The 12,975-nt window shown below is 45.0% G+C and overlaps 1 protein-coding gene and 1 long non-coding RNA gene across 5 annotated transcripts in view; one reads left to right on the forward strand and one right to left on the reverse strand.

Annotated features, from left to right (window-relative positions):
- The first annotated feature begins 7,396 nt into the window (after positions 1 to 7,396).
- Positions 7,397 to 9,264, forward strand: LOC141257285 (uncharacterized). The gene is made up of 2 exons (XR_012318044.1): positions 7,397 to 8,502; positions 8,538 to 9,264. It is a non-coding gene; the product is annotated as an uncharacterized lncRNA (long non-coding RNA).
- LOC141257284 (epoxide hydrolase 1-like) overlaps positions 7,867 to 12,975 on the reverse strand; it is a 40,763-nt gene continuing 35,654 nt past the window's right edge. For all 4 annotated transcript variants that reach the window (XM_073671680.1, XM_073671676.1, XM_073671679.1 and 1 more), the window contains exon 9: positions 7,867 to 9,463. In XM_073671680.1, the coding sequence (XP_073527781.1) occupies positions 9,262 to 9,463 (202 nt within the window). In that variant the 3' untranslated portion in view covers positions 7,867 to 9,261. The remainder of the gene's footprint in view (positions 9,464 to 12,975) is intronic.

The raw sequence follows: 12,975 nt of genomic DNA on the forward strand, positions 1-12,975 counted from the left end.
TACAGTCACCACTAGGGGGAGCTCCCTGTATACAGAGATACATGATAAGATTCTGTCTACCGTCACCACTAGGGGGAGCTCCCTGTATACAGAGATACATGATAAGATCCTGTCTGCAGCCACCACTAGGGGGAGCTCCCTGTATACTGAGATACATGATAAGATTCTGTCTGCAGCCACCACTAGGGGGAGCTCCCTGTATACTGAGATACATGATAAGATTCTGTCTGCAGCCTCCACTAGAGGGAGCTGCCTGTATACAGAGATACATGATAAGATCCTGTCTGCAGCCACCACTAGGGGGAGCTCCCTGTATACAGAGATACATGATAAGATCCTGCTGCAGCCACCACTAGGGGGAGCTCCCTGTATACAGAAATACATTATAAGATTCTGTCTACAGTCACCACTAGGGGAGCTCCCTGTATACAGAGATACATGATAAGATCCTGTCTGCAGCCACCACTAAGGGGAGCTCCCTGTATACTGAGATACATGATAAGATTCTGTCTGCAGCCTCCACTAGGGGGAGCTCCCTGTATACTGAGATACATGATAAGATCCTGTCTGCAGCCACCACTAGGGGGAGCTCCCTGTATACAGAGATACATGATAAGATCCTGCTGCAGCCACCACTAGAGGGAGCTCCCTGTATACAGAAATACATGATAAGATTCTGTCTACAGTCACCACTAGGGGAGCTCCCTGTATACAGAGATACATGATAAGATTCTGTCTGCAGCCACCACTAGGGGGAGCTCCCTGTATACTGAGATACATGATAAGATTCTGTCTGCAGCCTCCACTAGAGGGAGCTGCCTGTATACAGAGATACATGATAAGATCCTGTCTGCAGCCACCACTAGGGGGAGCTCCCTGTATACAGAGATACATGATAAGATCCTGCTGCAGCCACCACTAGGGGGAGCTCCCTGTATACAGAAATACATGATAAGATTCTGTCTACAGTCACCACTAGGGGAGCTCCCTGTATACAGAGATACATGATAAGATCCTGTCTGCAGCCACCACTAGGGGGAGCTCTCTGTATACAGAGATACATGATAAGATCCTGTCTGCAGCCACCACTAGGGGGAGCTCCCTGTATACAGAGATACATGATAAGATTCTGTCTGCAGCCACCACTAGGGGGAGCTCCCTGTATACAGGGATACGATTTTGTAGAGTTATGCTTACAATAAAAAACACCCCTTTTGAAGAAGCCATAGTGGTAGCTGTTATGTTCTTACATTTTCTCCTGAGTGCTTCGTTCTTCATTTATTGTCTGGTGCCTGTTATGTTTCTATAGTATTCTGATGTTTGGTTTATCTTTATTCATATACAGAACTTTCTTCTATGTGTTTAAGCAGAGGTGTATACAGGTGTAAGCAGAGGTGTATCCAGGTGTAAGCGGAGGTGTATCCAGGTTTAAGCAGAGGTGTATCCAGGTTTAAGCAGAGGTGTATCCAGGTGTAAGCAGAGGTGTATCCAGGTGTAAGCCGAGGTGTATCCAGGTTTAAGCGGAGGTGTATCCAGGTGTAAGCAGAGGTTTATCCAGGTTTAAGCAGAGGTGTATCCAGGTGTAAGCAGAGGTGTATCCAGGTGTAAGCAGAGGTGTATCCAGGTTTAAGCAGAGGTGTATCCAGGTTTAAGCAGAGGTGTATCCAGGTGTAAGCAGAGGTTTATCCAGGTTTAAGCAGAGGTGTATCCAGGTGTAAGCAGAGGTGTATCCATGTTTAAGCAGAGGTGTATCCAGGTGTAAGCAGAGGTGTATCCAGGTTTAAGCAGAGGTGTATCCAGGTGTAAGCCGAGGTGTATCCAGGTGTAAGCAGAGGTGTATACAGGTTTAAGCAGAGGTGTATCCAGGTGTAAGCAGAGGTGTATACAGGTTTAAGCAGAGGTGTATCCAGGTGTAAGCAGAGGTGTATCCAGGTTTAAGCGGAGGTGTATCCAGGTGTAGGCGGAGGTGTATCCAGGTGTAAGCAGAGGTGTATTCAGGTGTAAGCAGAGGTGTATCCAGGTTTAAGCGGAGGTGAATCCAGGTTTAAGCGGAGGTGTATCCAGGTGTAGGCGGAGGTGTATCCAGGTGTAAGCAGAGGTGTATCCAGGTGTAAGCAGAGGTGTATCCAGGTGTAAGCAGAGGTGTATACAGGTTTAAGCAGAGGTGTATCCAGGTGTAAGCAGAGGTGTATCCAGGTGTAAGCAGAGGTGTATTCAGGTGTAGGCAGAGGTGTATCCAGGTTTAAGCAGAGGTGTATCCAGGTGTAAGCGGAGGTGTATCCAGGTTTAAGCGGAGGTGTATCCAGGTTTAAGCAGAGGTGTATCCAGGTATAAGCAGAGGTGTATCCAGGTATAAGCAGAGGTGTATCCAGGTGTAAGCGGAGGTGTATCCAGGTGTAGGCGGAGGTGTATCCAGGTGTCGGCGGAGGTGTATCCAGGTGTAAGCAGAGGTGTATCCAGGTGTAAGCGGAGGTGTATCCAGGTGTAAGCGGAGGTGTATCCAGGTGTAGGCGGAAGTGTATCCAGGTGTAGGCGGAGGTGTATCCAGGTGTAGGCGGAGGTGTATCCAGGTGTCGGCAGAGGTGTATCCAGGTGTAAGCGGAGGTGTATCCAGGTGTAAGCAGAGGTGTATCCAGGTTTAAGCGGAGGTGTATCCAGGTGTAAGCAGAGGTGTTTCCAGGTTTAAGCAGAGGTGTTTCCAGGTGTAAGCCGAGGTGTATCCAGGTGTAAGCAGAGGTGTATCCAGGTGTAAGCAGAGGTATATCCAGGTGTAAGCAGAGGTGTATCCAGGTTTAAGCAGAGGTGTATCCAGGTTTTCTGGCACCCGAGGTAAGAATTCAGTTTGCCGCCCCCCGAACACATATGGGATTTGCTCACTAAATGTTCAGAGAAAACCTGAGAGAAGCAGAAGAGAAGCTCGATGTCACATCACCGTCAGTGAGAAAATCACATATGAGTGAAGTGTCCATGTGATGACTGCTGGAGCCTGCAAGCAGAGCTGAGTCCTGACAGTGAGGATATTACACGCTGTCCGGATCGGCTGCAGGGCGTCATTTTATAACTAAAGGGCTCGTCCAGGTTTGAAATGAAAGTCAGCAGTCACAGTACTGTATGTGTCTTCAGGCTTCTGAGTTCTCACTAGACTTGTCCGGCCTTGCTCATTTCATTGTCATTGAGTGAGGCCACGCATGTCTAGTCGGCATGTGACTGCTTGTATACAAATCGCCGGCCCCAGAGAATCCTGACAGCGTGCAGTGCGCACTGCGAGAAGTCAGAAGTCTGCAGTCACATAGAATGACTGCAGACTCATCACAAACTTGAAGAACCCCTTTAATGCTCCTAAGATAAAAATATGAGAATTAGTATCACAAAAAACATTTACATCCAGGTACCTGATAGATGGCGCTGTCTCTGGAGTCGTCTCTTTCTTTTCTTCATCTTGTCCAGACGCCATGATGACTTTTCTCATCCACACCTCGTCTCTGCAGACTTCCATCTTCTCCGCTCTTCTGCAGCACATCCCGACACAATGCTCTTATAGATAGCAGAGTCATTATAACGCTCCTGAATAATAATATCTGTCCTACACTGAGCCCCTGAATAAATAATTGCCCCTCACTACATTCCCCACACAAAATATCACCCCCACACTGTCCCTCTTATGGTACATGCTCTCCACACTGCCCCCTCCTTTCCATACTGGGCCCCCTCCTCACACTGCCCCCTCCTTTCCATACTGGGCCCCCTCCTCACACTGTCCTCTCACACTGTGTCCCACCTATAGGGCCCAGTCTCTATACTATGCCCCCTCATCACACTCCCCCTCCTTGGTATACTGTCCCCTCCTGGCTGTGACCTTACACTGCCCCCCTCCATATTACATCCCCACACTACTCAGTCTCTATTCTGTGCCCACTCACCCTCTTCTGCCCCCATACTGTCTCTTCACACTATTCCCCTCAATAGTCTCCTCACATGTTTCCCCCTCCCTCAAACTGTCTTCTCTCCCATCACCCTGCTAACCATACTGTCTCCTCATATATTTAACCCCTCACACATCCCCCACTCACCATACTGTATCTGCATCCATCCCCCCACACAAAATATACCCCACCCCTCTCCACACTAAATCCCCCCCCACACCAAGACAATAAATCACCCCCCACACTAAATCCCTAAATCTCCCCTCCATTACAATATATCTCCAGTGTCTTCAGATCGGGAGGAGAGCACTTACCACCGATTATCTCCGCGCCTCACATGACCCGATCACGCCGCTGACGTCACTCTGACCCACCGGCGCCCCCTAGATAGATAGATCCTTTCTCTGGATCTCTGATCTCATACACTTTTCTTTAGGGGATCTATATTTTCATCTTCTTACTAAATTCTATTTACAATTGTTACAACATTCAGAAGATTTATTTGGAGACAATCGGAGCCTCAGGGAGAATATTTAGTGGGAGGTGCTGGATATCATTTCTCTGTAGGATATCCCCCCCACGTGTTTTCTCTGCAATAACCTTTTTTAACTGTTTTTATTCCGTCTCTGTAGTTAGTATAGATTTTTTTATTCACCATTTGGAGAGGAGTGTCTTTGAATTGACTTTTTGGTTTGTTTTGTTGCCTCCTATTAACATGTCTGACCGCTTAGGTTATATTGTTATGTTTATATGTGTGCTATATACGATGTATTACGTGTAAGCTGTATGACCGGGTTAGGGCTCGCTCACATTATCGTATAAGACGGAGGAATGTGAGGACCCATCGCCCTGCGCTCTGACCAATCTACTACGCTGATCTGACAGTTTCTACTCGGCTCGGATCATCTGCAAGAATCGGAACGTAGTCGCCAATGCAAGTTAATGGGTGCGAGAAAAAAAATGCCGTCTGATTGTCACGCACACACAGTGTCAGACTGGGATGCCGACGGAACACCAGTAACCAATTTTTCTGATACATGCCAATGTGACATTATCCTCAATCACAGATTTATGTAACAATGAACCGGGGAGATTGTTACATGAATAAGATGCCGCCTTTATCTGTACATAGTGATTCAGGTATATTGTGCCAAGTACTGCTCCTATAAGAGGGTGGTGGCCCACCGGAGGATTCCCCTGTTCTTCTTTGGGCCAGTTCATGCCTGTGCCCATATCTCAAAATTTCATCAGCCATGTACAGTAAATCCACAGCCCGCCCCGTCAGAATAGATAGAAATGTGTCATTGAGATATATAATCAGTGCTTTGTATGTGCAGTTTTCTGTACTTGAATTTAGCTAATAATTAAATAAATAGATGAAAAAAAACAACATGCGGTCCCCCCCTATGTCTATAACCAGCTGAGGCAAAGCAGACAAACATGCGGTCCCCCCCTATGTCTATAACCAGCTGAGGGAAAGCAGACAGCGGAGAGCTGCTGTTATTATTGTGGAAGGGGCAAATATCCATGGAGCTTCCCGATCTAATAATCGGGGCTGTGGAGTTGGAGTCGGTATAAAATGGACGGACTCCAACTCCTAAAATCATATGCAAGAAGAAAGAAGTATGTATGGACAGGGATCGCCAAATTTTAATCATATACTTTTATTAAAGAAAGCAACTACAGTACAGACCAAAAGTTTGGACACACCTTCTCATTTAAAGATTTTTCTGTATTTTCATGACTATGAAAATTGTACATTCACACTGAAGGCATCAAAACTATGAACTACCACATGTGGAATTATATACTTAACAAAAAAGTGTGAAACAACTGAAAATATGTCTTATATTCTAGGTTCTTCACAGTAGCCACCTTTTGCTTTGATGACTGCTTTGCACACTCTTGGCATTCTCTTGATGAGCTTCAAGAGGTAGTCACCGGAAATGGTTTTCACTTCACAGGTGTGCCCTGTCAGGATTAATAAGTGGGATTTCTTGCCTTATAAATGGGGTTGGGACCATCAGTTGTGTTGTGCAGAAGTCAGGTGGATACACAGCTGATAGTCCTACTGAATAGACTGTTAGAATTTGTATTATGGCAAGAAAAATGCAGCTAAGTAAAGAAAAACGAGTGGCCATCACTACTTTAAGAAATGAAGGTCAGTCAGTCCAAAAAATTGGGAAAACTTTGAAAGTGTCCCCAAGTGCAGTTGCAAAAACCATCAAGCGCTACAAAGAAACTGGCTCACATGAGGACCGCGCCAGGAAAGGAAGACCAAGAGTCACCTCTGCTTCTGAGGATAAGTTTATCTGAGTCACCAGCCTCAGAAATCGCAGGTTAACAGCAGCTCAGATTAGAGACCAGGTCAATGCCACACAGAGTTCTAGCGGCAGACACATCTCTACAACAACTGTTAAGAGGAGACTTTGTGCAGCAGGCCTTCATGGTAAAATAGCTGCTAGGAAACCACTGCTAAGGACAGGCAACAAGCAGAAGAGACTTGGGCTAAAGAATACAAGGAATGGACATTAGACCAGTGGAAATCTGTGCTTTGGTCTGATGAGTCCAAATTTGAGGTCGTTGGTTCCAACCACCGTGTCTTTGTGCGACGCAGAAAAGGTGAACGGATGGACTCTACATGCCTGGTTCCCACCGTGAAGCATGGAGGAGGAGGTGTGATGGTGTGGGGGTGCTTTGCTGGTGACACTGTTGGGGATTTATTCAAAATTGAAGGCATACTGAACCAGCATGGCTACCACAGCATCTTGCAGCGGCATGCTATTCCATCCGGTTTGCGTTTAGTTGGACCATCATTTATTTTTCAACAGGACAATGACCCCAAACACCTCCAGGCTGTGTAAGGGCTATTTGACCAAGAAGGAGAGTGATGGGGGGCTACGCCAGATGACCTGGCCTCCACAGTCACCAGACCTGAACCTAATCGAGATGGTTTGGGGTGAGCTGGACCGCAGAGTGAAGGCAAAAGGGCCAACAAGTGCTAAGCATCTCTGGGAACTCCTTCAAGATTGTTGGAAGACCATTTCCGGTGACTACCTCTTGAAGCTCATCAAGAGAATGCCAAGAGAGTGCAAAGCAGTCATCAAAGCAAAAGGTGGCTACTGTGAAGAACCTAGAATATAAGACATATTTTCAGTTGTTTCACACTTTTTTGTTAAGTATATAATTCCACATGTGGTAATTCATAGTTTTGATGCCTTCAGTGTAAATGTACAATTTTCATAGTCATGAAAATACAGAAAAATCTTTAAATGAGAAGGTGTGTCCAAACTTTTGGTCTGTACTGTATGCTAATTAAATGTATAAATGTGGACACTACATGGCGGTATTATGTGTGCTATATATGAAGTATTTATATCACATTGTATATCGTATTCTTTTACTATTAAATGTTAGTGTAATTTGAGCAATGTTAATCCATAGAAATAGTTCCAGCTCTTTATTTAATGTGTCGTCATTGAGTATCGCTGTTATTTCATGATGTTTCGTTACAGATAATGGGGCTTCTTTGTCTCTGATAAAAGGATTTTTGTTCTTAACCATCTTCAATCAATCAGAGTATTGCTAGGGTTATGTTCACACCTGCTTCTCATCCTCATAGATGGTCGCCCATACATAACCCGCCGTCCGCGGACTTTTAGGCCGTGATTAAGGACTCTCACATCTGAAACCAGTTGGTTTTTCTTCTGTTTCTCCACTTGGATTATGACGTTTTAATTCTCTCATCAAAGGGGATTATTTTACCCCTCTGGAGCTGGAACTATTTGTATGGATTAACATCGCCCAGTTGGATGTTTTGTCGAGAATCATGAAAGTGATCCCTGCGGGGGGCACAGGAGCATGGCCAGTACTGGAGCGGACCCCCAGGACAGATTCTGCACTGAGCCCCCCCACCCCGAGCGCAGCACAGAAGTCAGAGCGGTAATGACTGGAGAATTTATTATCGGAGGATGGCGGGTGGAGGTCAGAGGATGGAGGACGGAGGATGGAGGACGGAGGATGGCGGGTGGAGGTCAGAGAATGGAGGACGGAGGATGGCGGGTGGAGGACGGAGGATGGAGGACGGAGGATGGAGGACGGAGGATGGAGGACGGAGAATGGAGGACGGAGGATGGCGGGTGGAGGACGGAGGATGGAGGACGGAGGATGGAGGACAGAGGATGGAGGACGGAGGATGGCGGGTGGAGGTCAGAGAATGGAGGACGGAGGATGGCGGGTGGAGGTCAGAGGATGGAGGACGGAGGATGGAGGACGGAGGATGGAGGATGGCGGGTGGAGGTCAGAGGATGGAGGACGGAGGATGGCGGGTGGAGGTCAGAGAATGGAGGACGGAGGATGGCGGGTGGAGGTCAGAGGATGGAGGACAGAGGATGGAGGACGGAGGATGGAGGACGGAGGATGGAGGACGGAGGATGGAGGACGGAGGATGGAGGATGGCGGGTGGAGGTCAGAGGATGGAGGACGGAGGATGGCGGGTGGAGGTCAGAGGATGGAGGACGGTGGATGGAGGACGGTGGATGGCGTGTGGAGGACAGAGGATGGAGGATGGCGAGTGGAGGTCAGAGGATGGAGGACAGAGGATGGCGGGTGGAGGTCAGAGGATGGAGGACAGAGGATGGCGGGTGGAGGTCAGAGGATGGAGGACGGAGGACAGAGGATGGCGGGTGGAGGTCAGAGGATGGAGGACAGAGCATGGAGGACGGCGGGTGGAGGACAGAGGATGGAGGACAGAGGATGGAGGACGGAGGATGCAGGACGAAGGACAGAGGATGGTGGGTGAAGGTCAGAGGATGGTGGGTGAAGGTCAGAGGATGGTGGACAGAGGATGGAGAACGGAGGATGGCAGGTGGAGGTCAGAGGATGGAGGACGGAGGATGGAGGGTGGAGGTCAGAGGATGGAGGACAGAGGATGGCGGGTGGAGGTCAGAGGATGGAGGACAGAGGATGGAGGACGGCGGGTGGAGGACAGAGGATGGAGGACAGAGGATGGAGGACAGAGGATGGAGGACAGAGGATGGAGGACAGAGGATGCAGGACGAAGGACAGAGGATGGTGGGTGAAGGTCAGAGGATGGTGGGTGAAGGTCAGAGGATGGTGGACAGAGGATGGAGAACGGAGGATGGCAAGTGGAGGTCAGAGGATGGAGGACGGAGGGTGGAGGTCAGAGGACAGAGGATGGAGGGTGGAGGTCAGAGGATGGAGGATGGCGGGTGGAGGTCAGAGGGTGGAGGACGGAGGATGGAGGTCAGAGGATGGAGGACGGAGGACAGAGGATGGAGGACAGCGGGTGGGGGTCAGAGGACGGAGGACAGAGCTTCTATTTCTTCTCCACTGCGGATACAAACTTCTGGATGTCAGGGGCGAGAAGCTCAGGCTCCTCGAAGGCAGCAAAATGTCCTCCACGTGGCATGAAGGTGTAAGTCACAATGTTCCGGTACTTGTCTTTAGCCAAAACCCTGGGAGCGTGAGCCACCTCACTGGGAAAAGCAGCCAAACCGGTGGGAACATACACGGGGGTCCTAAAATACAGACGGATATTATATATTTATATGTGACCATCTGGGTACATCCCGTATATATTGTATGTACAGCCGGTATAACCTGGGCATCTCCTGTATATAATTATATATGTACAGCCGGTATAACCTGGGCATCTCCTGTGTATAATTATATATGTACAGCTGGTATAACCTGGGCATCTCCTGTATATAATTATATATGTACAGCCGGTATAACCTGGGCATCTCCTGTGTATAATTATATATGTACAGCCGGTATAACCTGGTCATCTCCTGTGTATAATTATATATGTACAGCTGGTATAACCTGGGCATCTCCTGTATATAATTATATATGTACAGCCGGTATAACCTGGGCATCTCCTGTATATAATTATATATGTACAGCCGGTATAACCTGGTCATCTCCTGTATATAATTATATATGTACAGCTGGTATAACCTGGGCATCTCCTGTATATAATTATATATGTACAGCCGGTATAACCTGGTCATCTCCTGTGTATAATTATATATGTACAGCCGGTATAACCTGGGCATCTCCTGTATATAATTATATATGTACAGCCGGTATAACCTGGTCATCTCCTGTGTATAATTATATATGTACAGCCGGTATAACCTGGTCATCTCCTGTGTATAATTATATATGTACAGCCGGTATAACCTGGGCATCTCCTGTATATAATTATATATGTACAGCCGGTATAACCTGGGCATCTCCTGTATATAATTATATATGTACAGCCGGTATAACCTGGGCATCTCCTGTATATAATTATATATGTACAGCCGGTATAACCTGGTCATCTCCTGTATATAATTATATATGTACAGCCGGTATAACCTGGTCATCTCCTGTATATAATTATATATGTACAGCCGGTATAACCTGGTCATCTCCTGTATATAATTATATATGTACAGCCGGTATAACCTGGTCATCTCCTGTATATAATTATATATGTACAGCCGGTATAACCTGGGCATCTCCTGTATATAATTATATATGTACAGCCGGTATAACCTGGGTATCTCCTGTATATAATTATATATGTACAGCTGGTATAACCTGGGCATCTCCTGTATATAATTATATATGTACATCTGGTATAACCTGAGTATCTCCTGTATATAATTATTTATGTACAGCTGGTATAACCTGGGTATCTCCTGTATATAGTTATATATGTATAGCTGGTATAACCTGGACATATCCTGTATATAATTATATATGTACAGCTGGTATAACCTGGGCATCTCCTGTATATAATTATATATGTACAGCTAGTATAACCTGGGCATCTCCTGTATATAATTATACATGTACAGCTGGTATAACCTGGACATCTCCTGTATATAATTATATATGTACAGCTGCTATAACCTGGGTGTATCCTGTATATAATTCTATATGTACAGCCGGTATAACCTGGACATCTCCTGTATATAATGATATATGCACAGCCGGTATAACCTGGGTATTTTCTGATATATAATTATATATGTACAGCCGGTATAACCTGGACATCTCCTGTATATAATTATATATGTACAGCCGGTATAACCTGGGCATCTCCTGTATATAATTATATATGTACAGCTGGTATAACCTGGGAATCTCCTGTATATAATTATATATGTACAGCTGGTATAACCTGGGCATCTCCTGTATATATTTATATATGTACAGCTGGTGTAACCTGGGCATCTCCTGTATATAATTATATATGTACAGCCGGTATAACCCGGAAATCTCTTGTATATAATTATATATGTACAGCCGGTATAACCTGGGCATCTCCTGTATATAATTATATATGTGCAGCTGGTATAACCTGGGCATCTCCTGTATATAATTATATATGTACAGCCGGTATAACCCGGAAATCTCTTGTATATAATTATATATGTACAGCTGGTATAACCTGGGTATCTCCTGTATATAATTATATATGTACAGCTGGTATAACCTGGGCATCTCCTGTATATAATTATATATGTACAGCCGGTATAACCCGGAAATCTCTTGTATATAATTATATATGTACAGCCGGTATAACCTGGGCATCTCCTGTATATAATTATATATGTACAGCCGGTATAACCCGGAAATCTCTTGTATATAATTATATATGTACAGCTGGTATAACCTGGGCATCTCCTGTATATAATTATATATGTGCAGCTGGTATAACCTGGGCATCTCCTGTATATAATTATATATGTACAGCCGGTATAACCCGGAAATCTCTTGTATATAATTATATATGTACAGCCGGTATAACCTGGGCATCTCCTGTATATAATTATATATGTACAGCTGGTATAACCTGGGCATCTCCTGTATATAATTATATATGTACAGCCGGTATAACCCGGAAATCTCTTGTATATAATTATATGTGTACAGCTGGTATAACCTGGGCATCTCCTGTATATAATTATATATGTACAGCCGGTATAACCCGGAAATCTCTTGTATATAATTATATATGTGCAGCTGGTATAACCTGGGCATCTCCTGTATATAATTATATATGTACAGCCGGTATAACCTGGGTATCTCCTGTATATAATTATATATGTACAGCTGGTATAACCTGGGCATCTCCTGTATATAATTATATATGTACAGCCGGTATAACCCGGAAATCTCTTGTATATAATTATATATGTGCAGCTGGTATAACCTGGGCATCTCTTGTATATAATTATATATGTACAGCCGGTATAACCTGGGCATCTCCTGTATATAATTATATATGTACAGCCGGTATAACCTGGGCATCTCCTGTATATAATTATATATGTACAGCTGGTATAACCTGGACATCTCCTGTATATAATTATATATGTACAGCTGGTATAACCTGGGCATCTCTTGTATATAATTATATATGTACAGCCGGTATAACCTGGGCATCTCTTGTATATAATTATATATGTACAGCCGGTATAACCTGGGCATCTCCTGTATATAATTATATATGTACAGCCGGTATAACCTGGGCATCTCCTGTATATAATTATATATGTACAGCTGGTATAACCTGGGCATCTCCTGTATATAATTATATATGTACAGCTGGTATAACCTGGGTGTATCCTGTATATAATTCTATATGTACAGCCGGTATAACCTGGACATCTCCTGTATATAATTATATATGTACAGCTGGTATAACCCGGAAATCTCTTGTATATAATTATATATGTACAGCTGGTATAACCTGGGTGTATCCTGTATATAATTCTATATGTACAGCCGGTATAACCTGGACATCTCCTGTATATAATTATATATGTACAGCTGGTATAACCTGGGCATCTCCTGTATATAATTATATATGTACAGCTGGTATAACCTGGGCATCTCCTGTATATAATTATATATGTACAGCTGGTATAACCTGGGCATCTCCTGTATATAATTATATATGTACAGCCGGTATAACCTGGGCATCTCCTGTATATAATTATATATGTACAGCCGGTATAACCTGGGCATC

Source organism: Phyllobates terribilis, unplaced genomic scaffold, assembly GCF_046119375.1.
Source record: "Phyllobates terribilis strain yellow unplaced genomic scaffold, ASM4611937v1 Scaffold_3__8_contigs__length_932513732, whole genome shotgun sequence".
In the NCBI taxonomy this organism is placed as follows: Eukaryota; Metazoa; Chordata; class Amphibia; order Anura; family Dendrobatidae; genus Phyllobates; species Phyllobates terribilis.